At 46.9% G+C, this 26,483-nt stretch overlaps 1 protein-coding gene across 11 annotated transcripts in view; it reads right to left on the reverse strand.

Annotated features, from left to right (window-relative positions):
- Positions 1–26,483, reverse strand: part of LOC144810903 (uncharacterized) — a 283,608-nt gene that overhangs the window by 114,982 nt on the left and 142,143 nt on the right. For 7 of the 11 annotated variants that reach the window (XR_013606889.1, XR_013606886.1, XR_013606883.1 and 4 more), the window contains exon 2: positions 8,550–8,665. The exons of the other annotated variants lie outside the window; for them this stretch is intronic. Coding sequence is in view for 1 of the 7 variants with exons in the window: in XM_078673822.1 (XP_078529948.1) it covers positions 8,550–8,609 (60 nt within the window). In the remaining 6 variants the exon portion in view is untranslated. The remainder of the gene's footprint in view (positions 1–8,549; positions 8,666–26,483) is intronic. 11 annotated transcript variants of the gene reach the window in all.

Consider the following 26,483-nt stretch of genomic DNA (forward strand, 5'->3'; position numbering starts at 1 on the left):
TGATAAAGAGCCTAAAAACACATGCAAAATTGATAATGGAGTGGTAAAACCAAACATTGGCATGCAAATATTCCAAACAGAATTCCAAAAGGATGAGACAGAAGAGCATTCGTAGATTTGATGTTTAAGCATGCCCGTTTCTTTAGAACATGACCAACAAAGAGGGGAAGATGATTAGGAAAATTTACAAATATGAACAGGAGTAATAATAGCTCTATGATAAATAAAAAACAAAGATTGAGTAATGCGGGCAGCAGCAGAAACTTTAAACAATTTGGACCATAATTTATCCCAAATCATAACAGGAAGAGGAACGGACAAATCAGTTTCCCAAGCAACCTCAACAGTAGACTTAGAACGATCCATAACATTTGATAACAGTAAGGTATATACATATGCAGCTTTAGGTAAATGAGTGGAGAATAAAGGGTATAAAGGAGTAGAAGAAGTGAAAGGTGGTAAGGCAAAAGGCATTGCAAATGTAGACAAATGAGATTGTATGGCATTAGTAATGATAGTGTATTCATGGAGGTATGTATCAGGTAAGTGATAAATAGTCTGTAATTCATTAAAAGGAATAATAGAATTATTGGAAAGAAATTGATGAACAAATAGAATATCCTTTTCCTTCCAATATTTGTAGTAGAAAGATTTGCCTTTATATTTAAGAAATTTGTTATACCACACAATAGACGACAGAGAGCCCTGAAAAGGGATATACGGCCACATGCATCAAAGTGCCCATATGCGATTTCTTAATTGCGAAAATTAAGGAATCGCAATTAAGAAATCGCAAATTGGTATGCATTAAAAAATTGCATTTCTTTTAGCGATTTCTTAATTTTCCTTAATTGTGATTCACAAAATTTGAAGGCATTTACAATTTGCGATTTTCAATTTGCGAATCGCAAATTGAAAATGAAATTTCAAGGGTGCAGGGGGGTCCAAAGAACCCCTCCCTGCACCCCTGAAATTAAACTTAAGTGCAATTTACACACACACATGTCCCAAGGACATGTGTGTGTGTAAAATGCAACTTTCAAAAATGCATTTTTGTGCATGTTTGAAGGTTTTCGGTAAATTAGCATGAGGTTCAACCTCGTGCTAATTTACCACTTCCAAATTGACAATTCGCAAATTTAAAATGATCATGCATTGCATTTAAGAAATCTGAAATTGCGATTTCTTAAATGCAATCGCAATTTTAGAAATTGCAACATGGTTGCGATTCCTAAAATTGCTAAATGCATGATGCATTCCAAATTAGTCAATTGCATTCGCAAACGGCCGAAAATTGCGATTCGCACCGTTTGCGAATGCAATTGACGTTGATGCATGTGGGCAAAAGTCCTTGGAAAATATATTAAAAGCAACGTTTGAGAGTATTTCAAAACTGGGTATTTAGTCAAAAAAGAGCAATTAGACATAAAAACAATATGAGGAAATGAAAAATCCTTCAATAGGGAGCGTTCAAAGAGAACCCATCTGGGAATCGGGGTTTCTGAAAAATCATAAGCTAGAGAAAATGATTGTTTAATTAAAAAAGCAGAATGATCATTTTTAAAATTAGGGAATTGAACACCACCTTCAGTCTTGGGGCGAATAAGTCTAGTTAAAGAAATACGAGGGTGTTTATTAGTCCACAGAAATTTAGTACAAATCAATCAATCAATCAATCATGGATACTTATATAGCGCACTACTTACCCAGAGGGTCTCAGGCGCTTGGGGGGGGGGTGCTGCTACTGCTCGAACAACCAGGTCTTGAGCTTCTTCCTGAAGGAGAGGTGGTCTTGGGTCAGGCGCAGGTCGGGAGGGAGGGAGTTCCAGGTCTTGGCGGCCAGGTGGGAGAAGGACCTTACTCCTGTCGTCGATCTTCGGATGCGGGGGACGGCGGCGAGGGCGTGACTGGCTGATCGGAGGTGGCGTTTGGGAGCGTAGAAGTTGATGCGGTTGTTGAGGTAGCTCGGGCCTTGGTCGTGTAGGGCTTTGTGTGCGTGGGTGAGGAGACGGAAGGTGATTCTCTTGTTGACGGGGAGCCAGTGCAGGTCTCTCAGATGTCCGGAGATGTGGCTGCGTCGGGGGATGTCGAGGATGAGTCTGGCTGAGGCGTTCTGGATCCTCTGGAGTCTCTTCTGGAGCTTGGCGGTGGTTCCGGCGTAGAGGGCGTTGCCGTAGTCCAGTCGGCTGGTGACGAGGGCCTGGGTGACCGTCTTCCTGGTCTCGGTGGGGATCCACCGGAAGATCTTTCGTAGCATGCGCAGGATGTTGAAGCATGACGAGGAGACGGCGTTGACTTGTCTGGTCATGGAGAGGGAGGAGTCCAGGATGAAGCCCAGGTTGCGTGCGTGGTCTGTCGGTGTGGGTGCGGTGCCCAGGGCGGGGGGCCACCAGGAGTCGTCCCAGGCGGAGGGCGAGGAGCCCAGGATGAGGACTTCCGTCTTGTCTGAGTTCAGTTTCAGGCGGCTGGTCGTCATCCATTCGGCTACATCTTTCATCCCTTCGTGAAGGTTGGCTCTGGAAGCGGCGGGGTCGTTGGTCAGTGAGAGGATCAGCTGGGTGTCATCGGCGTAGGAGATGATGTTCAGGTTGTGTTGGCGTGCGATGGGCGCGAGGGGGCTCATGTAGACGTTGAAGAGGGTGGGGCTCAGCGAGGATCCTTGAGGGACGCCGCAGATGACCTCGGTGGCCTCTGACTTGTACGGTGGTAGGCGGACTCTCTGTGTTCTTCCGTCGAGGAAGGAGACGATCCATTCCAGTGCCTTCTCCTGAATTCCGACGTTGCTGAGGCGCTGCACTAGGGTGCGTTGGCAGACAGTGTTGAATGCCGCGGAGAGGTCTAGGAGGATGAGGGCCGCTGTTTCTCCGTTGTCCATCAGGGCTCGGATGTCATCGGTGGCAGCGATCAGGGCGGTCTCGGTGCTGTGGTTGGCTCGGAAGCCAGACTGTGAGGGGTCGAGGGATCCATTCGTCTCGAGGAAGGCGGCCAGCTGTTTGTTGACGGTCTTCTCGATGACTTTGGCTGGAAACGAGAGGAGCGAGATGGGGCGGTAGTTCTTGAGTTCGGTGGGGTCCGCTGTTGGTTTCTTAAGTAGAGCGCTGAGTTCGGCGTGCTTCCAGCTCTCCGGGAAGGTGGCTGTGTCGAAGGAGGTATTGATGATGTCCCGCAGGTGGGGTGCGATGACAGCGTCGGCTTTGTTGAAGACGTGGTGAGGGCAGGGGTCGGTCGGAGATCCGGAGTGGATGGAGTTCATCATGCGGACGGTGTCATCGGTGCTGATCGGAGTCCAGGCGCGGAGGGTGGTGGTGGGTGGCGTTACTGCGGTCGCTGTGTGCGATGGTTGACTGCTGAAGCTGTTGTGTATGTCCGCGATCTTGTTTTGGAAGTAGGAGGCGAGGGAGTTGCAGAGGTCTTGCGATGGGGTGATGTCGTTGTTTTCGGCGTTGGGGTTGGAGAGCTCTTTCACGATGTTGAAGAGTTCCTTGCAGTTGTGTGCGTTGTTGTCCAGTCGGTCCTTGAATGCAGTTTTCTTGGTGGCGCGGATCAGTTGGTGGTGCTTCCGGGTGGCAAGCTTGAGGGTGGTCATGTTGTCCGGTGTAGGTTCCCTTCTCCAGTCTTTCTCGAGGGCTCGGCAGTTCTTCTTGGAGCTCTTGAGTTCGTCGGTGAACCATGGGGCTTTCTTGCTGCCGGGTCTGCTGGGCGGGGTCCTCAGAGGGGCGAGTTCGTCCGCGCAGTTGCTGATCCACTTCGTGAGGTTGTCGGCGGCCTGGCTGGGGTTCGCTGAGCTGGCGGGAGGTTGCTGACTCAGGGAAACGGCGAGCTGGTCGGCTGTGATCTTGTTCCAGCTTCTTCGGGCAACCTGTTGCTGGTTGTGGTGGGTCTTCGTTCTTCTGAAGGTGAAGTGGACGCAGCTGTGGTCCGTCCAGTGGAGTCCTGTGGCGTGGCTGAAGGCGATGTCTTTGCTGGATGAGAAGACGGCGTCGAGTGTGTGTCCGGCGAGGTGGGTGGGGGTGGTCACCAGTTGCTTGAGTCCCAGGTTTGCGAGGTTTTCCAGCACGGTGGTGGTGTTGCGGTTGTCGTTGTTCTCCAGGTGGAAGTTGAGGTCCCCGAGGAGGATGTAGTCGGCTGAGGGGAGGGCGAGCGGGCTGATGAAGTCGGCGATGTTCTCGCTGAATTGTGTGCGTGGTCCCGGGGGTCTGTAGATGAGGGTGCCTCTGAGGGTGGTCTTGGGGTTGACGTGGATCTGGAAGTTCAGGTGTTCGGCGGGTGCGATGGTGTCGTCGGTGTTGGTCGTGATGCGGATGGTGTTCCTGTGAATGATGGCGATGCCTCCTCCTGTCTGGTTGACGCGGTCTCTCCGGATGATCTTGTAGCCGTCCGGGATGGCGATGGCGATGTCGGGCGCTGAGGAGGCGTTCATCCAGGTTTCCGTGAGGAAGGCGACGTCTGGGGCTGTGGTGTCGAGCAGGTTCCAGAGCTCGACGGCGTGTCTGTGGACGGAGCGGGTGTTGAGCAGGATGCACTTCAGGTGGCTGCTGCTGGATTTCGGTTTGGTGGGTGCTGGTGCAGTGCAGGTCCGTATGCAGGAGAACTTGCAGGAATGGCAGATGAAGGGTCCGTGGGTGCGTCTCGGGGTGGCTCGGTAGCATCCAGGCGTTCGGCCGGCGTTGAGTGCGTTGAGGGTGGTGGCGTCGTACGTCCGGCGGGAGGGCTGGGGTCCGCGAGGACCAGGGGTCATGGCCCTGGGCGCGGTCCAGGCGCGGACGGGCGCAGACGGGCTTACCTTTGGCGCACCTTTGGCGCTCAATCGGTGCTCCCGCTGCGCGCGTCCGCTGCGCGGTCGCTCAGAGGGCGTCATAAGTGAGGAGCCGGGAGGGCGGGTCAGCTGGGTGGCGGGAGCGGGGCGGCCAATGGGCAGGAGGGGGGTGGAGACACCGGGGGGCAGTGGCGGGAAGGAGGGCGGCTCGAGGGAGCGAGCAGGAGGGGGAGGGCAGCACAGGGGTACAGAAGGCAAAAGGGGGAGGCAAGTGAGCGAAGGCGAGGGGGGACAGGTAGAAACCGGGGGGAGACAGAAAACCAAGTGGAGGCAAGATACACTACGGGGGGAAGGAGAAGAGGCTAGTGGATAGTACACGCAGCAGGCGCACAGAAGACACAGGGGGGAAGCAGGCACGCCGCAGCAGGCAGACAGCGGCGAGACGAGGGTGTGCAAGGCAGTGCGCGGCACTCAGCAGGGCAGGGTCCTGGCCACGGCGGGCAGGAGCAGCGGAGGTGGTGGGGCAACCTCACCTGGAACAGGTTCGAGCGGTCGCTGCTCACCTCTGTGCACAGTCCCCTTAAGTGAGGAGCCGGGAGGGCGGGTCAGCTGGGTGGCGGGAGCGGGGCGGCCAATGGGCAGGAGGGGGGTGGAGACACCGGGGGGCAGTGGCGGGAAGGAGGGCGGCTCGAGGGAGCGAGCGGGAGGGGGAGGGCAGCACAGGGGTACAGATGGAATTTATGCGGGAAAAGTAAACATTGGGAATTTTAATAGGGAGCATAGAAACAGTATATAATATATGGGGAGTAATAATCATTTTGATAGTGTCAAGTCTACCTCACCAAGAGAGATGTAAAGGAGACCAAAGTTGGAGGAGAGATTGAAGTTTCTTCATAAGGGCAGTAAAAGTAAATTTAAGCGTATCAATCAGTGACGAAGAAAACCAAATGCCAAGGTACTTAATTTTGGAGGGGCACCACGTGAAATCAGTAGTATTAAACATATAATGGTAGCAAATAGCATTTAAAGGTAAAAGCTCCGTTTTAGATAAGTTCAGTTTATAACCCGAAATGGAGGAGTATAACCGAACCTCATCCAAAAAAGGAGGTAGAGATGTAATTGGATTGGCCATATAAATCAATATATCATCAGCATATGCAGATATTTTAGTCTCAACAGAGGAGAGTGTAAAACCAGTAATCTGAGGGTTAGTTCTGATGCGTTCTAAAAAAGGCTCGAGGCAAAGGATGAACAATAAGGGGGAAAGAGGACAACCTTGTCTAGTACCTCTAGCCAGTGAAAACAATCGTGAAACCTGGTTATTAACAATAATACTGGCACAAGGGGAGGAATATAAAAGTTTGACAAAGGAAATAAAAGTAGGACCAAAACCAAACCAATGGAGAGTCTGAAACATAAATTGCCAATTAATGTGGTCAAAGGCCTTCTCAGCGTCTAAAGATAAGGCTGCAAGAGGGTCTTTGAATTTTTTATACAAAACACACCAGGAGAGACAAGGGATTAAGACTTCTCTGGTTCCCCTATTGTCAATTTTAACTCACACAGCAGAGAAGCGCTAATACATAAAGCGAAACAAGTTTTTTTTTTATTCTAAGACAGAAAGAGTACATGTAACGTTACATCAAAACCCACGTCAGTCCAGTGTTTATCTGACCTTAAGGGGGAGACAGCACATGTCTAAATACTGCCCTCACACACTTTGCAGTGTCATGCTTCATCATTGGGCCGCATCATACACCCAGGTGCAGACCAACACACTGGATGGAGCGCATGTTTTTTTGTATAGATGAAGATTAGTGGTGAGATTAAAGGAAAAAGGAAAGTGTACTAAAACACATACAACACGGAAAAATGACGTGACGTACTTTACAAACAACAAGGCCAGAGGGGGAGGTTTTTATACCCTCTGTGACGGAACCAATATAATGCAGTATTTTAATTTAAAACAACCTAAAGGTCCACATGTATATTTTTATTCTGGCTGTGGGCCCCTGGAAGGATTAAAATCTCCAAGGACACAGGTATAAAGGGAAAGTAACGCTCCCTATATCCCCACTGCAGATACCAAGTTGAATTTTTTGCCAAGTGAAATAATATTAGAGAACATGCGAGCATTATCAGAGGCTAGTCTTCCCTTCACAAATCCAACTTGGTCTGTGTTAATCAAACGTGGAATAATAGAATCAAGACGGGAAGCAAGAATTTTAGCAAAGATCTTACAATCATAATTAATTAAGGCTATAGGGTGATCATTTTTGCAAAGGGAGTGGTCTTTATCAGGTTTGGGAATAATAACAATCAATGCATCCATAAAGGATCCGGAGGCCTTAGCATCTGCAATAATGGAGTTAAAAAGCTGTAAAAGTTTAGGGGCAAAAATTGAAGGTAATGTAGAATAGAATTCAACAGGTAGCCCATCAGGGCCTGGTGCTTTCGACTTTTTCAGAGAGTTGATGGCCAAAAGCACTTCCTGACGAGTGATATCTTTTTCTAATTGTGCAAATTCATCAGGAAGCGATGGTGGTGAGGGTAGACCAGCAAAAAAAGAGGTTACGTTTTGAGTGGAGGAATGGGTATCATCAGTATAAAGAGATTGATAATAATCATGGAAAACGTCAGCAATTTCTTCATCTGATGAAACAAGTTTATTAAGAGATTCATTGAGAATAGGACCAATAGTCTTACGTTCAGATTTAATTTTTAAATAATTAGCTAGCATTTTACCCACTTTATTTTGACCGCCATAGAATTTGGACTTAATCTTCAGTAAGGTATTACAAGCTTCAAAGGTGGCAAGTTTATTAAGCTCAGTTTTTGCTACAATTAGATTCTGAAGGGCAGTAGTAGCTCTAGATGTGAAGTAGGCATGTTCTAGTCCTTTAATTTTCTGCAATTGGTCTTTATATTTAGTTCTGTTTAATTTCTTTTTTTTTGAGACATACGAGATAGTGAAGGCTCGAAGGGCAGCCTTAAAAGCGTCCCAATTATTAGGAATAGAAGTGTCAGACGGATTATTAAAAGTAAAAAATTCTTTAATAAAAACAGTGACTTCCTTTATAAAAAACAGCATCAGATAAAAGGAAAGTATTGAATTTCCAGCGACTAAATTTAGAAGAAGTAAGGGAAAGGTCAAGGGCAGCATATACAGGTGCATGGTCGGAAATGAAAATAGAACCAATTTCGGAATTTTGAATAGAAGGGAGTAAGGATTTTCTAACCAAAATATAATCAATTCGTGAACGGGTAGGATGTACATTCGAGAAAAAAGTGTATTAGAGTGAATTAGGGTTACAAGTTTTCCAAACATCATATAACAGACGTGAGGTAATGGCAGATTGAAAAGATTTATGGGACTTGTCTGGCTGAAATTTACAAGAGGAGAGTCTATCAGAAAAAGAGTCTAACCATTGATTGAAATCTCCTGCAACTACTATATTATGGCAATCAATAGAAGATAAAAGAATTTTAATATCATTCCAAAATTTGGGATCGGGCGGACAGGACCATAGATGTTTAATAGAACCAATGTCTTATTTTAAATCACAATCTTTGCCATTACCCAACGACCATCATCGTCATTCTGAGTAGACAATATTTGGACTGATAAAGCTTTATGAAACCATATAGCAACACCCCCCTTTTTGTTGATAGCAGGAGAAAATACAACTTGGCCCACCCATTGCCTTTTCAACTTAACCGATTCCACATCATTACAATGAGTTTCTTGGAGAAAAACAATTTGAGAATTAAGCTTAGACAAATGGGATAGTACCTTTTGTCTTTTAACAGGATGACCAAGACCTCGGATGTTCCACGAAACAAAGTTACACATGATGGAAGGTAAGGAAGACGGGGAACAATTGAAGTGGAAACACTTCAAGGGGATAACTACAAAAAAGAATACAACAAACACAAACATTATAATGAGAGAAATCACTCAACAAATGCACATCATTAGAAGACATTAATCCCAAAGCTACAGTGGAGGATAAGAGAGAATGTTGAACCAAAAAAAGAGATTGTTGAGAAAAAGAACAAAAAACGAGTATATAGGAACAATAAGGAAGAACCAGAAAGAGAAAAAACGTATGAAGGGGGAGAGAAAAAGGGAGTAGAGAAAGAGAGATTGTAAGGAGAAAGTGAACAGATCAAGGCAAAAGAGCCAGGTCTGAGAAGAAAAGAAAAACCAAGAAAACAGGAGCGTAGTGATGCCGAAGAGGAGGCAGGTCCCAGCGATCATCTCAGAGGAGGAAAAGAAAAACAAAACCTCAAAAAGGGAGAAAAGACATTGAAAACAGAGAATACAGAGGAGAGATATGAATCACAAATCTCAAAGCAATCCTTTCCGAGAAAACAAGAAAAAGAAAAATAGAGATATCAAACATTAGTGTCCATGCCAGAAGAACAGATGTCCTGCAAAAATGAGTGGAGCTTCTGTGGATCATCAAAGGAGCGAGTACGGCCATTGTGTGTAACTTTACAGAAACAAAGATGAAGAATGCCATATTGGATATTTAATTGTCTCATTTGAGGCCGAAGATTCAAAAATTATTTGCGCCGAGCATTCGTTGCATTAGAAAGATCCTGGGAAATAAAAATGTTATGACCAGACCAAATAAGACGTCGTTTGAGTTTAGCAGCCTTCAACACAGTCATTAACTCTGTAAATTCAAGAAAAAGCATAATAATACCACGAGGCTTAGAAGCGTTAGGGTGAAGGCGACCTAAACGATGGGCTCTCTGAATATTAAGAGGTTGTGTCGTAGGTTGAAGGTCTAGGAGATCCTGTAGAAATTTTTATAGAAAGGACAACATGTCAGGACCCTCAATATTTTCCGGAAGACCATAAAGGCATAGGTTATTTCTACGATTACGATTTTCAAGGTCCTCAGTGTGAAGTTTCAACTTGTGAATCTCCTGTTCCAGTAAAGGTATCTTAGAAGAAACATATTGAATATCACTGACACGTTGTTCCAAATCCAGAACTTTACCTTCCATAACAACCAATTTTTCTTCAGTTTGGTTAAGTTTGACGTTGGTAGCAGACATAAAGGGCTGGAGACCACGGACTTCCTCCAAAATAGAGTCCAGAACAGGATTTTGAGAAGAGGAAATAGGAGAAGGCGGGTCATTTTTTGGTCTCTTTGATTTAGCTCCGGTGAGAGAAGATTTTGAATTACCTGACTCATGAGCCATGTTGAAAACGTGAGAAGAAACGAAGAGGTAATAAGCTGCACAGTTTTATAAGAGAAAGCTCCTCGTAAAAGCACTAAGACAAGAGATGCAAATGAACACCTGAAATTCAAAAATGTAATCACATACAGTATCGCTAAAAAAATATGCAGGATAAGTCAATGTATGTCAAGTCCAAACAGGTTTGGCAGCAAACAGACCTCGTTTTAGAATAAGAGAATGGTTGCCTGGCAAAGATGCCTGAGTAAAGTTCACACAGGAGGAAAAACATAGCTATCAGAATGGATAGGGCAACTGTGGGAATAAAAACTCCATTCATAGAATAAGTGTAAGCAATTGTGGAGAAAACAGCATGCCAGGAGCAATAGAGCAATAAAAACGGGTGTTTGCGCCAGTATTTAAAATGACGGCCGTTGTTTCCACAGATTAGGTAAAGCCGAAGCAATTGACTGGAAGAAGCACCAGAAATAGCAGCCAAACATCGCGATTTACACCACACAAGAATAAAGTGACACTGGAAATTGGTTACGAGATAAAAATAGCTGCTGAAGGGTCAGCATACCGGCAACAGAGGGCGCATTAGGCTGATGAAAGGACGCGAGCTCGGCGGCACAAAATGGCGGCCGCCCGCATCCAGAAATGGGAAAAGTTACCGGCAGTGAAAAGTAGCCGAAGGCAGGCTGGCAGACATCGGACAGGAACGTTTTCACATACAGGGCATGTTCCGATGACAGGAACGCTGCATAAATTCCTCGGAAGTGCAGACTGAGGTGAGAAATCTGCTCCGTAGGCCCGCAAAACCGCGGAGCTCACCGAGAAGTCGCCATCACTCTACGGCGCGTTAGCCACGCCCCCCACTTCTATTTTTTATACTTACATTTATGTCCTTTTTAGATATTTTGCCGCTTTTCGGTTGAGGATATTGTAATGTGGAGCAGGTGTTTCCTTTTCTGGTGGAAAGGGAAAAAAGCATCCGTTTCATTTTAAATTTGTTGGTAGTTTGTAGAGGTTGAGGTTGTTAGGTTTATTTTCACTTGTTATTGGGGGTGAGTTTATATTTTTTTAATAATTTTTTATACTTAATTTTTTATATTTTTTGCTGGTTTGTGACATGTGTATTTTGTTCTGGCAGGTTATCATTTTTTAAAGTCGTACTGTTTTCTTATAGGAATTATATGTAAAGAGATCGAAGTTGGATAGTAATTTGTTAATTATTTGCAATTTAAATTTTTAAGTCTATTTACAAGTTAGCTTTAGTTTAAATATAAGTTATACAGTGGCCCAGCCAATGCTCAACATGCTCCATGCAGTACTAGAAGATGGGAGGCTACTGAAAGACCTATGAACGACCACCATAGTAATCATCCCTAAAAAGGGCAAACTCACCAGAGCTGTGTAGCTCATGCAGACCCATCTCTTTATTTAATTTTGAAGCCAAAGTTTTGGCAAAGGTTCTAGCAAATCGGACATATCCAATACTATCTACAGTAATCCACTCCGACCAGTCGGGATTCATACTGCATAGAAGCACCAGGCTGAACCTTCGGTGTCAATACAGAGGAGTGCATTTGATAGTATCGATTGGCCATACCTCTTCCCGGTTTTAACTAGACTAGAATTTGGACCGCAATTTCGCGCATGAGTCGGTCTCCTATACTTGGACCCGCTAACAAGAGTACGGGTAAATGGGACTGTGTCCAGATCAATCACGTTACATACGGGGACACATCAGGGGTGTCAACTCTCCCCTGTGATTTTTGCGATGGCACTAGAGCCGCTGGCTGCGTGGGTGCGCCATGACCCCTCTGTTTTATGGCATAGACATTGGGGGCTGATGGGAGGAATGTTTCCACTTCTATAACTGGGCAGGAGTAACCCCAGCCGTCGACGCGGACCACCCAGGGCCGCCCGAAGCCATGTAGGGCGATGGGCCCGCCCTGCCGCCGCATATCTCGGGGATGAGTCCCCCACCCTGAGCATTACCAATCCTACCTAGGGGTGTCCAAGCGATCCGGAGGTCTGGAGGCCTGCTGGCAGAGGCGGGGGGACAGCCGACTTCCTCCCACATGAACTGCCACACCACCTTCGATGTGAATTGGAAGCGCTCGCCTGCCGCCATTGGCACCACTGGGACTTGACGTGGCTTCATTGACCCACTGGGCGGGGCCCTCACTGTAGCTGCAGGAGCAGAACTCGCCTTGTTGCCCTCCACAGTGGACTCTGGCAAACATACTGCTGGTAAGCACTAGCTGCAGTTGGGGCAAGCATAGGCTGCCAAGTGGGAGCCAGTGCATGTAAGACGACACCAGGGACTCTAACATTTAAACCCGTCACACAGCGAAGGCACCGGTGGGAAATAGCCGGGCCCTAGGTCCCCTATGGCATAGAGAGCGTGACCACACGCTGGGGGAAGCTAGAGGCTAGAGGCCACAGCGGAGTGATACCGGTGGTGAAGCCCAGAGAAAGCTACATAGTGGCTTGCGAATAGCATGCTGCGGGTGGAGCACCATGACTCATGGGAAGCAGCAGGCACACCTGCACAACACTGACTTATGGCCGAGGTCCTGTAACGACAAGAGGTAGGACAGCAGGGTGCTTAGAAGCAAGCAGTAACTCCTTGAAATGTGTGTCACAAGGATGGAGCGGACAGACAGGACTTCTGCCAGGAGAAATCAAAGGAAGTAAACATCAAATACTGGTCATGCCCCTTAACTTATGGCCTCTAGTTCCCCACAGATGACACATCCTTAGTTTGTGAACCCTGTCAGGAGTATTCACACCCTCTTCACCACCCTGTCAGATATAGCTGGGAGCGGAGGCAACCAGCAGCGAGGGTGCCAGTTTGGCACACTGCTACAACACTCTGGAAGTACACTACCCCCACACATCTGGGTCCCTAGACTGAGCATCAGAAACGGAGGTACCCTCACTAGTTGGCTTATCTGAGGAGGCCCCAGCACCCCACACAAATGGAGATCGCACGATGCTGGCCCGGTGATGGAGTAGTGCCAAAGGAGTGCACAACGTGGTTGCCCCCGCTGGCACGGGTCCCTGCATCAGGGGCTGCACCCGGGAGGGACAGACCCCTGCGCCTTCGGGGACTTTATCACCGTGCTCCAAGGCAGCCAAGGACAATTCGGTGATGTCTCTCTGGAAAAAGACCCCGCAACCAGAGGTGGCAGCCCAGCTCCAGGTTCAGCCACCTGCGCAACGGGGGTAAATCCTCAGCCCCGATCACTCAAGGATACATGGACCACTTTCTGCAAGAAATACAAACTGACATCTCCTCGCTCAAAGAAGAGTTTAAATCAGGCCTAAGCAAAATACGGAGAGATGTGTCTGAAATTGAAGACAGGGTGGACGACCACGAACGGACGGTCAATGCCAGATCCGAAGATCAGGAGATGCTGTGGAGACAAATAAACGCACTGGAAAACCAACATATTGATTTACAAACCATACAAGAAGATATGGAAAATAAGAGCTGCCGGAACAACATCCACATACAAGGGGTACCCAGGTGCAGAAGGTGCTGATATCATGGCTTTCACAGTGGAACTACTCCAAGCGGCCCGGGGTGACGAAGGTACCTATCCACATGCCCTGGATAGGGCTCATAGAGTTGCCGCGGTGGCTGTCAGAGCAGACCACAGCCCCGATATCTTAACCAGAGTTCACTTCTTTACAGAGAAGGAAGTCATCATGCAAGCAGCTGGGGCAAGACGGCAATCAAATTTCAAGTCTACTCGATCCAACTCTACCAGGATCTCTCCACATCACACTAAAATAACACCACAACTTCAAACACATCTCTGACAAGTTACGCGCCCAAGGAATTCGCTATCAGTGGGGCCATCCCTTTGCTCTCCTGTTGCAACGTACCCTCAGTAGATGAGCCTCCCCTGCCCCTTCTACCGCTGGCTCTATTTGACCGCGAAGCGGGCTAGATGTGGCCATGCGCACAAGGAAAAGAAACTGCTGCCACATACCCCTCGTCTTGATCTGCCGTTGAAGATGATGGGCCTCGGGGATGGCAGGGAGCCACACAGATCTAATCCTGCTGTCACCCCTGTGCTCCTGATGGCCACCCCCATAGACTTTATCTTCTAGAGGGTGACTCCTCCAGCAGGATTGGAGCACCTGGTGCCGATCTCCACAAGATGAAGAAGTCCTAGTTGGACCCTGTTGGTCCGTTGCTGTTACCTGTTTTGTCATTTTTTTTTCTTGCACACGGACTAGCCACAGCGATGACCGGGAAATCAGGGAGCAGGGATAGCCTCTTCCTCCCTAGACAGACTGCGCACGCCCATCTCACTGCCAGTCCCCTCACACAACTCCCCCTGTACACCCTTCAACCCCCCTACCATGGGGGATCTTAAACTGCTCTCTCTAAACGTGCGAGCGTAAACTCCCCGAACAAGTGGACACAAATTTGGCATTATATACTGCAACACTACCCAGATATCCTTATGCTCCAGGAGACCCACTTGATGAAGGCTCACCTCCACCGCATTACACACGCGAAATACCCTAAGCGGCACTGGTCATATATCACTTCTAAAATATTAGGAGACTCGGGATAGGGAGGGTCGCAACCTGTCCCTACAGATATTCCGGGTAAGGCAAACTCACACTACTTAACCTCTATGCCGCGAACACTTCCCAACACGTATATATCAGACGCATCCTGGGAGAGCAGCTAGATGGGGTGGAAGAAGATATAGTTTGCGGAGATTTCAATCTGGTTTGGGACCCCTCCTTAGATAGAAGCTGCGCGACATTCCAGAACACTGGGGCTATATCTGCAAGCCTAAAGAAGGACATTGAGGACAGCGGGCCGACTGATGCATGGCGCTATAAACACCCTGACGTGAGGGACTACTCCTTCTACTGACATGTGCATACTTCCCATTCTCGCACAGATTATGCCTTTGTCACCCACTCTCACCTTTGTCTCCTGCGCACGGCTGAACATTTCAGATATCTCTATCTCCAACTATGCCCACCTAGAACTCACCTGGGATGTTGGGGTGGCCCGCCCTGAGCCCACCTCGCGCTGGTGCTTATCCCCACACCTTTTGCGCAATCCTGTGGATGTAGAGAAGATATGCAAGGAAATTACTGATTATTTCCAACCTAATGCGCTACCTGAGATCTCCCTACACACACTTTGGGATGGGGTTAAAGCTACTTTCAGGGGCACAATAACGACCATCACCATCGCATGAGGGCGGGAGGTGTGATTGGTGGAGTCTAAACTCTCAGCTGAGATTAAGCAACTGGAGCACTTGGACAAGGCGCCCCCATCTCGAAGAACCAAAAGGCAACTGGCCCTGCTGCGAGGCCAGCAGTGCGCCCATTGCACAAGCAAAGCAGAGCTTACCCTTCTGTCCCCACAACAGAAAAACTACGAGGGTGGTGATAAAGTGGGCAAGCTCTTAGCCCGTAAGCTGCGCCACCTGTGCGCTAAGACACGCTTTGCTAAAATTCAAAATGGGAGCTCAGGATGGACAACTGAAGAGAGGGACGAGCAAGAGGCCTTCTGGAACTATTACCAGCAATTGTATTCCCGAGAAGATCCTTCCCTCACAAGGCTTCACTCTTACTTCACTGAAAGCAATTGTGAACCTTTATCCCCTCACCATGCTGCTCTCCTGGACAGCCCTATCATGGCAGAAGAGCTGCGTGTTGCCGTTTGGGACCTTCTCTTAGGTAAAACCCCTGGAGCAGATGGGCTTCCTGCTCTCTTTTACCGCCTATTTCTTCCCCAACTCCAAGATCAACTCTTGCGTCCGTTTAACTCCTTCTCCCAGGACACAGGCCTCACCCCCACAATGGCAATGGCTGAGATCCCTCTTATACTTAAAGCGGGCAAGGACCCAGCACAATGCTCCTAGCTCCAAAGCCCAATAGAACTTCTCAAAACGGATGCCAAGCTTTTTACTAAAATTCTAGCTTCCCACCTCAACCCATATCTATCTGGCCTTATTAGTCCCAACCAGGTGGGTTTTATTCGCCAGCGACAGGGGGTAGATAATGTCTAGCGCATAGCCCACTTGGTAAAAAAGATACACCGACTAGACATCCCAGCCTGTCTTCTCTCGCTTGATGCAGAGAAGGTATTTAACAGGTAGACTGGTCATATCCCCAAGTGGTACTGCATTAAATAGGCCTTGGGCTGGACTTCATTTCCACAGTCATGGCCTCATACGTAGCTCTGACAGCTTACATTCAAGTGAACGTATGGGCCACGAATTTGATATCCCTGTGCCGAGGCACGCAGCATGGATGCCCGCTCTCGCCCCTGTTATTCATGCTAGCAATGGAACCCTTCGCCATCCGGGTGTGTGATTCAAATGAGATTAAAGGCATTCTTTAGCAGCCAGATGCATAAAATCAATCTGTTCTCTGATGACCTCGTTCCCACCCTGACTCAGCCCGACATATCGCTCCCTAGTGTCTTGCAGGCCTTTGAGGCTGTATCTGTCTTTAAGATCAACAAGACTAAGTCACCTGTCCTCAGCCTCAACATCCCAGCCCCAGAGGTAAATGCGTTGCAAAACTCAATCCCCTTTCAGTGGTCGTCGAATTGCATCAAGTACCTTGGTCTCCATATCACTCCCACACTTGTCTCATGGTCCGTGCCAATTGGTCCTCCCTGCCCATGGAATGGTGCCTGGTGGCCCTCTGAACAAGGACTGGCACCAACACCAACCGACCACACCTGCAACCTCTGCATCATTCTAGACAGCAAGCTCACCATGAAAAATAAATCAACGCAGTCTTATCCGCCTGCTTCTTCACACTCCGCATGCTCCACAAGATTTTCAGATGGCTCCCCATTTACACCATATGCTCCGTCACACAGGCCCTGGTCACTAGCTGACTGGACTATGGCAATGTACTCCAAGCAGGAATCAATTTGCACCTCCTCAAGAGTCTGCCGACAAGGCAGAAAGCAGCAGCCAGACTCGTCCTAGACCTTCTCAAGTGGTCCCATATCACTCCCTACCTCACAAAGCACCACTGAGATACCAGTTCAAGATGCTTACCCATGCCTTCAAAGCCCTCCACAACCAGGGACCAGTGTACATCAATCACCGGCAGAACTTCAACCATCCTCCAGACACCTGCCCTCCTTCTCCCTCTGCCTCACCTACACCACCCGCATTCCCCGCAGCAACAGTGGAGGTCGCTCTGTCTTCTGCAATGACTTCCTTTACCTACGGACCTCATCCTCTCTACTGGAATTCAGAAAAGGACTGAAGACCAGGATGTTTGACTAAGCCTCAGCAGCAGCACTCTCAGCGCCTGGATACCCTCACGGGTGATTAGTCTCTGTTTACAAATCCAGTTTGATTGATTGATTTATAAATGTTTGTAGTTAATGGCAATATTTTTTGTTATATTGTTCTGAATTGGGTTTTTGACAGGGAAATGTACATTCAGGAAGTGAATAAACAACTGGGTGATGGGGATTTTTACTGTAAAAGCAGCACAATGGAATATAACTAAAGCATAACCAGCACATGGGAAAAGTTAGGGAATTGGCAGAAGGCAGGCTTACTTACGTGCCGGCGTTTGCAGAGGATTTCTCTGTGCCAACAGTGAGAGGCTTGTGCCCAACCTGTGTGTAGGACAAAGCGTGTCCTTTTTGAAGACCCCTCACTCACCAACCTAGTTGGTGACATGCTTCATCATCGGGGTCCCACCCCGGAGGCCGAGTGCCAACGGGGTGTGCTTCGACACCTGAATACAGTGGAGCGGGTATTGTTTTTTATATGTTGCAGTGAAAACAAATGATAAGTGGATTAAAAGGGGGCCAGTGCTACTCACCTCAAGACTTTATTCCTGAGTGACTGGGCACCCAGTAAAAGAAGTGTGACACCTATGCCTAATTAGGAAGACTCCGGTGTTCAAGACGTATAGTGTAATTAAAAAGCGACGTGTGCTATGTGAGATAAAATAGGTCTACATGTTTCAACCATCGTTCAATTGTGGGTTTTCGTCAGGACCAGTGAGCAACAGACCTGGGTGGTGCGCACACGCTAAGGTGCGTCCTGCCCTCGGTCAGTGTAAAGAAAGAAACAAAAATCTGTTTCTTAACAAAAAATGTTTCTTCTTCCCGGTCTGGAAGAAAAACCTGTGGAGAAAAACAGGTTGTGGGGGTTGGGATCACAATACAAGAGACAAACAATTGTTGTACATAAAACATATAATAAAAAGGTCGTGAAGGATACGGCCTAACTTTGTTCTAAACCTCGAGCTGTACGTCTACCCAAATAGAGCGGGGTGACAGTAGTAGGCTCAAAAGGTCGAATGACTGTGTGGTATTACCTCAGTCAGGTAGAGCGTATAGGTGCAGGGTATTAAAAATGGTTGTGTGGGAGATTTAAAATTTGCAGAGTTTAAACTACCACATTAGAAGGTATCGCACTGAGCCACTAACTACTCGATTTACAGTCCGTGCAGCTCCCAATTATTTGGACATGGTATGCTTACTCAGATCGCGGAGAGATTCCGCTTCATGGGCGTCCGTGTTCCAAGGGCGATGCTCGCATCACCTGAGGAGTAATGGTTAAAGCGGGTACGAGAACATCGTGAGCAAACGGGGTGTCTACTCGAAAGGAGAGACGTTGTCATCCTTACGGATCACGTTTGTAAGGACTTACTTGCAGCTTCTGCTCCTCGATCAGTAAACCTACTTGGTTACCAGGACAGTACGCCCCGTGCGAATCCCTACGGCGTCTGAAGCCGAGGAACTTAATATCAGGAAATACAGCTTCCTGGAAAGGGCGTGGAGAGGCTGGTCACGTGGGGTCGTGGTACCAATCCAGGACATCTGTTCAAAAAGAGGCTTGGAGTACGGTCGCTATGGGAACCTACGCATACCAAGATATCGCCACGGTTTTGTTCGTAAAGGTTGCTTGCGTATCGGTTCTACTTTGAAGCAAAGCCTTTTACCCCATAGCGGATGCCCATGGGATATTGTCATTCAATCCTGTCTTATGGGTAGATAGCCTGTAAACCCATCTTTGCTCTTTCTCAAATAGACGCTGGGTCAGGTTGTTTCCCATATTTATTTGTTCAATGATTGTCCATTGAAGATCGTCGGGTGTATGTCCAGCAGAAAGGTAATGCTCTGTTAGTTTGGTCATAGACTTTTTGCACCTAATCGTACTTCTGTGCTCCCCTATGCGAATCTTTACTTTCCTGTTCGTCATACCAATGTAATGCAAGTTACAGGGACATGTTATTCTATAGACTACGTTCTCACTGTTGCAATTGGTGTGGCCCCGAATCGTCCAGATTTTGCCTGGTTCCAGTTGTAGGGTTTTAGTGTTTGAGGTCAGTGAGCAAACACTACAATTCCCACATCTGTAGTGGCCGGTGACTTTCGGTAAGCCCCATGCATTCAGCACTGTTTCGGTCTCTGTTGCTCTGATAACCGGTCTAGTGTTCACCACTGTATCCTTGATACTCCTTGCTTTTTTAAACGAAAAAAGAGTTTTTTCCCACTGCATTTTGCCGGAGTTCAAGATAGACCAGTGTTTGTTTATTATCCTGGTCACATCGTTGGAGATTGTGTTATATGTTGTAACACATGTGAGGGGAGTATCCCCCAGGGACTTCTCTGTATTCTCCAGTAATGCTTCTCGTGGCTGGTTACGTGCACGTTTTTGGCTTTTCAATAGGATCTTGTCAGGATATCCTCGATCCTTTAGTTTGGAAGTTAGATCTCTAGCTTGTTCTTTGTAGTCCTTGAGTTTGCTACAGTTTCTGCGGATGCGTAAGTACTGCCCATAAGGAAGGTTCTCTCATAAAGGCCTGGGATGGAAGCTTTCAAATCTAAGTAGATTGTTCTTCCCCGTAGGTTTATAGTGTGTCAAGGTTTCAAATTTCCCGTTTTCTTTTGTAATGACCAGATCCAGGAACACCAAAGAGCTTTTGTCTTTAACATAGGTGAATTTAAGATGATCGTCGCACGTGTTCATCCAGTTAAAGAATGAGACTAGAGACTCTTCTGACCCATTCCAGATTGCCAGCACATCATCGATGTAGCGTTTCCAAAAAAGGAGGTTCGAGCTGTAGGGGTTCTTCTCATTAAGAATGTATTTTTCTTCAAAGTCATGGACATAAAGCCCGGCCACGCTGGGAGCAAATGTACTTCCCATCGAGGTTCCTCCAATTTGGAGGTACAGTGTCCCCTCAAATTCGAAATAGTTCCTTTTTAAGGCTAATCTGGCACATTATAAGATGAACTCTCTGGGTGTTCTTGATGTCCATTCCTCTTTCGATAAGGCTTTTTCAAGGACTTTCAGGGTGGCATCTTGGGGGATGCTCGTATACAGACTCTCAATGTCGAAACTCACTAGGATTGTATTTTCATCCACGGTGAGATCATTGAGTAGTTGCAACAAGCTTTTAGTGTCTTGAAGATATGTACTGGTTTTCTGAACCAGTTTTTTGAAGAAGAACACGTCACAAAAGCGGGACAGAGGTTCCAAAAGTGAACCTAGACCTGAGACTATCGGTCTACCTGGCGGGGGGAGTTTGTTTTTGTGCATTTTCGGGATAATATAAAAGTAAGGTGTTCTTCCTTCGCTTTTACACAAAAAGTCAGCCTCCTGTTTTGAGATAAAACCTCTTGTCTCCCCATGTTCTGCCAGTGATATTATTTCACTGCGTAGATCTTCAGTAGGGTCCGTTGGTAGTTTGCGATAACTAGTTTCATCAGACAATAGCCTAGTACATTCATTTTGATATACTGTTTTGTCTAGGACCACTATCCCACCACCTTTGTCCGCGGGTTTCACCACGATAGTTTCACAGTTCTTAAGTGTTTCTAGTGCAAGTCTTTCTTTCCTTGTCAAATTGGTAAAGGTTTTTTTCGGAATTGTCCTTTCTACTTCGTTGAAAACCGCTTGCTCAAATGTGGTTATTTCTACCGGGATGGTGTGTGGCGGGGGTGTAAAGGTAGATTTTAGTCGTAAACCTGTCTCGTTTGGGTCATCATTGGTAGTAGGCACTTCTTTTTTTGCAAAGAATGCTTTAAGTTTCAATTTCCTAAAAAAGGAAGATAATTCACACTGGAGTCTGAATTTGTCCAAGTTTGCCGTAGGTACAAAGCCGAGGCCTTTATTCAATACCTGTTCCTCCTCCCTGGAAAGGGGCCTTGTCGCTAGATTCGTGACTAGGTTCATCTGTTGCTGGTCCCTGCCTGTGGGGCTTTGTTCCGCGGTTGGTTCGTGTTCGACTCCTCCGGTCCCCAATGCACTTGGTTGCTTTGGTTGCCCGTTCTTCTTCTTCCCCTTCCTCTCCCGCGTCTGGCTAAAAAAGGCGGTCTATAGAGGTTTGGTGGGAAGAAAGGTTGTTGGAATGGAGGTTGCCATCCATACATCTGAAAGTTTTGGGGATGACTGAAGGGGTCTGGATAGCCTTGGATTGGCATCGGGTTAAACGGTTGCCAGTTGCCTTGCGTCTTACCCCGTCCTCTCCCTCTCTGTTTGGTACTTCCATTACTTGAATTGCTACTTGCGGTGGAGGTATTGCTCGACGCATTGCTGGATGCATCAGAGTTATCATCTGCCTTTGAGGGTGCGACATAATCAGGGTCAGAATAGGGATAGGCTTTTACCATTGAGAATTTTTTCAGATCTTTCTGAAGTTTTTGCACTTTTTGTTGCATTAAGTTCTCTTTGTAGTCGTTAATTTCCCTATTAAGTTCATCAAGTTTTTTCTTATAACCTGTAATGGTGGTTTTTATGTGGCCCTCGGCTAGTTGGATCTCAACTTGTATTTTCTCTGATAGTCTTAGAGCCGTTTTTAAAATAAGGACAATCCAATCGTGTGTACAATGCCACGCTATTGCTGCCCAATCTTTCCTGAAAGTTGCATCTTCGAGGAAGATCCGGGGGGCGTTGGTCACCAATAAACCCTTTGGTGCCATGTTCTTGCTTAGATATTGTTTCAAGATGGTGCCATGGAGTATTGTTCTGATCCTGCTCCGTTTCAGCTCTGTAAGATTCTCCCAGTCTGTGGTCTGTGCAATACTTTGTGCTATGTTCGCATCCGCGAACACAGATAAATCTCCCACGATTTCCTCGACCTCCTCCGAGGTGTAGGCAAGGCCCTGATTCTCGCTCATAGTGGAGGATGGTTCCACGTGGAAGTGTTAAAATTATGTGTAACTCTCGCAGCTGTGCGCTGCCTATACTATTGTAAACAAGAGGAGAGATAAGGGTGTTTATACAATATGTGTAGGGTGGGAACTCCTGGTCCCCTGTTCAAGACTAATTTACAACAAAAAGAGGAGTGCCCCCTTACCGGCGTTTGCAGAGGATTTCTCTGTGCCAACAGTGAGAGGCTTGTGCCCAACCTGTGTGCAGGACAAAGCGTGTCCTTTTTGAAGACCCCTCACTCACCAACCTAGTTGGTGACATGCTTCATCATCGGGGTCCCACCCCGGAGGCCGAGTGCCAACGGGGTGTGCTTCGACACCTGAATACAGTGGAGCGGGTATTGTTTTTTTATATGTTGCAGTGAAAACAAATGATAAGTGAGTGGCACTCGGCCTCCGGGGTGGAACCCCGATGATGAAGCATGTCACCAACTAGGTTGGTGAGTGAGGGGTCTTCAAAAAGGACACGCTTTGTCCTGCACACAGGTTGGGCTCACTGTTGGCACAGAGAAATCCTCTGCAAACGCCGGTAAGGGGGCACTCCTCTTTTTGTTGTAAATTAGTCTTGAACAGGGGACCAGGAGTTCCCACCCTACACATATTGTATAAACACCCTTATCTCTCCTCTTGTTTACAATAGTATAGGCAGCGCACAGCTGCGAGAGTTACACATAATTTTAACACTTCCACGTGGAACCATCCTCCACTATGAGCGAGAATCAGGGCCTTTCCTACACCTCGGAGGAGGTCGAGGAAATCATGGGAGATTTATCTGTGTTCGCGCACGCGAACATAGCACAAAGTATTGCACAGACCACAGACTGGGAGAATCTTACAGAGCTGAAACGGAGCAGGATCAGAACAATCCTCCATGGCACCATCTTGAAACAATATCTAAGCAAGAACATGGCACCAAAGGGTTTATTGGTGACCGACGCCCCCCGGATCTTCCTCGAAGATGCAACTTTCAGGAAAGATTGGGCAGCAATAGCGTGGCATTGTACACACGATTGGATTGTCCTTATTTTAAAAACGGCTCTAAGACTATCAGAGAAAATACAAGTTGAGATCCAACTAGCCGAGGGCCACATAAAAACCACCATTACAGGTTATAAGAAAAAACTTGATGAACTTAATAGGGAAATTAACGACTACAAAGAGAACTTAATGCAACAAAAAGTGCAAAAATTTCAGAAAGATCTGAAAAAATTCTCAATGGTAAAAGCCTATCCCTATTCTGACCCTGATTATGTCTCACCCTCAAAGGCAGATGATAACTCTGATGCATCCAGCAATGCGTCGAGCAATACCTCCACCGCAAGTAGCAATTCAAGTAATGGAAGTACCAAACAGAGAGGGAGAGGACGGGGTAAGACGCAAGGCAACTGGCAACCGTTTAACCCGATGCCAATCCAAGGCTATCCAGACCCCTTCAGTCATCCCCAAAACTTTCAGATGTATGGATGGCAACCTCCATTCCAACAACCTTTCTTCCCACCAAACCTCTATAGACCGCCTTTTTTAGCCAGACGCGGGAGAGGAAGGGGAAGAAGAAGAACGGGCAACCAAAGCAACCAAGTGCATTGGGGACCGGAGGAGTCGAACACGAACCAACCGCGGAACAAAGCCCCACAGGCAGGGACCAGCAACAGATGAACCTAGTCACGAATCTAGCGACAAGGCCCCTTTCGAGGGAGGAGGAACAGGTATTGAATAAAGGCCTTGGCTTTGTACCTACGGCAAACTTGGACAAATTCAGACTCCAGTGTGAATTATCTTCCTTTTTTAGGAAATTGAAACTTAAAGCATTCTTTGCAAAAAAAGAAGTGCCTACTACCAATGATGACCCAAACGAGACAGGTTTACGACTAAAATCTACCTTTACACCCCCGCCACACACCATCCCGGTAGAAATAACCACATTTGAGCAAGCGGTTTTCAACGAAGTAGAAAGGACAATTCCGAAAAAAACCTTTACCAATTTGACAAGGAAAGAAAGACTTGCACTAGAAACACTTAAGAACTGTGAAACTATCGTGGTGAAACCCGCGGACAAAGGTGGTGGGATAGTGGTCCTAGACAAAACAGTATATCAAAATGAATGTACTAGGCTATTGTCTGATGAAACTAGTTATCGCAGACTACCAACGGACCCTACTGAAGATCTACGCAGTGAAATAATATCACTGGCAGAACATGGGGAGATAAGAGGTTTTATCTCAAAACAGGAGGCTGACTTTTTGTGTAAAAGCGAAGGAAGAACGCCTTACTTTTATATTATCCCAAAAATGCACAAAAACAAACTCCCCCCGCCAGGTAGACCGATAGTCTCAGGTCTAGGTTCACTTTTGGAACCTCTGTCCCGCTTTTGTGACGTGTTCTTCAAAAAACTGGTTCAGAAAACCAGTACATATCTTCAAGACACTAAAAGCTTGTTGCAACTACTCAATGATCTCACCGTGGATGAAAATACAATCCTAGTGAGTTTCGACATTGAGAGTCTGTATACGAGCATCCCCCAAGATGCCACCCTGAAAGTCCTTGAAAAAGCCTTATCGAAAGAGGAATGGACATCAAGAACACCCAGAGAGTTCATCTTAGAATGTGCCAGATTAGCCTTAAAAAGGAACTATTTCGAATTTGAGGGGACACTGTACCTCCAAATTGGAGGAACCTCGATGGGAAGTACATTTGCTCCCAGCGTGGCCGGGCTTTATGTCCATGACTTTGAAGAAAAATACATTCTTAATGAGGAGAACCCCTACAGCTCGAACCTCCTTTTTTGGAAACGCTACATCGATGATGTGCTGGCAATCTGGAATGGGTCAGAAGAGTCTCTAGTCTCATTCTTTAACTGGATGAACACGTGCGACGATCATCTTAAATTCACCTATGTTAAAGACAAAAGCTCTTTGGTGTTCCTGGATCTGGTAATTACAAAAGAAAACGGGAAATTTGAAACCTTGACACACTATAAACCTACGGGGAAGAACAATCTACTTAGATTTGAAAGCTTCCATCCCAGGCCTTTACGAGAGAACCTTCCTTATGGGCAGTACTTACGCATCCGCAGAAACTGTAGCAAACTCAAGGACTACAAAGAACAAGCTAGAGATCTAACTTCCAAACTAAAGGATCGAGGATATCCTGACAAGATCCTATTGAAAAGTCAAAAACGTGCACGTAACCAGCCACGAGAAGCATTACTGGAGAATACAGAGAAGTCCCTGGGGGATACTCCCCTCACATGTGTTACAACATATAACACAATCTCCAACGATGTGACCAGGATAATAAACAAACACTGGTCTATCTCGAACTCCGGCAAAATGCAGTGGGAAAAACCTCTTTTTTCGTTTAAAAAAGCAAGGAGTATCAAGGATACAGTGGTGAACACTAGACCGGTTATCAGAGCAACAGAGACCGAAACAGTGCTGAATGCATGGGGCTTACCGAAAGTCACCGGCCACTACAGATGTGGGAATTGTAGTGTTTGCTCACTGACCTCAAACACTAAAACCCTACAACTGGAACCAGGCAAAATCTGGACGATTCGGGCCACACCAATTGCAACAGTGAGAACGTAGTCTATAGAATAACATGTCCCTGTAACTTGCATTACATTGGTATGACGAACAGGAAAGTAAAGATTCGCATAGGGGAGCACAGAAGTACGATTAGGTGCAAAAAGTCTATGACCAAACTAACAGAGCATTACCTTTCTGCTGGACATACACCCGACGATCTTCAATGGACAATCATTGAACAAATAAATACGGGAAACAACCTGACCCAGCGTCTATTTGAGAAAGAGCAAAGATGGGTTTACAGGCTATCTACCCATAAGACAGGATTGAATGACAATATCCCATGGGGCTCCGCTATGGGGTAAAAGGCTTTGCTTCGAAGTAGAACCGATACGCAAGCAACCTTTACGAACAAAACCTTGGCGATATCTTGGTATGCGTAGGTTCCCATAGCGACCGTACTCCAAGCCTCTTTTTGAACAGGTGTCTTGGATTGGTACCACGACCCTACGTGACCAGCCTCTCCACGCCCTTTCCAGGAAGCTGTATTTCCTGATATTAAGTTCCTCGGCTTCAGACGCCGTAGGGATTCGCACGGGGCGTACTGTCCTGGTAACCAAGTAGGTTTACTGATCGAGGAGCAGAAGCTGCAAGTAAGTCCTTACAAACGTGATCCGTAAGGATGACAACATCTCTCCTTTCGAGTAGACACCCCGTTTGCTCACGATGTTCTCGTACCCGCTTTCACCATTACTCCTCAGGTGATGCCAGCATCGCCCTTGGAACACGGACGCCCATGAAGCGG

Source organism: Lissotriton helveticus, chromosome 1_1 (assembly GCF_964261635.1).
Source record: "Lissotriton helveticus chromosome 1_1, aLisHel1.1, whole genome shotgun sequence".
NCBI classification, from domain to species: Eukaryota; Metazoa; Chordata; class Amphibia; order Caudata; family Salamandridae; genus Lissotriton; species Lissotriton helveticus.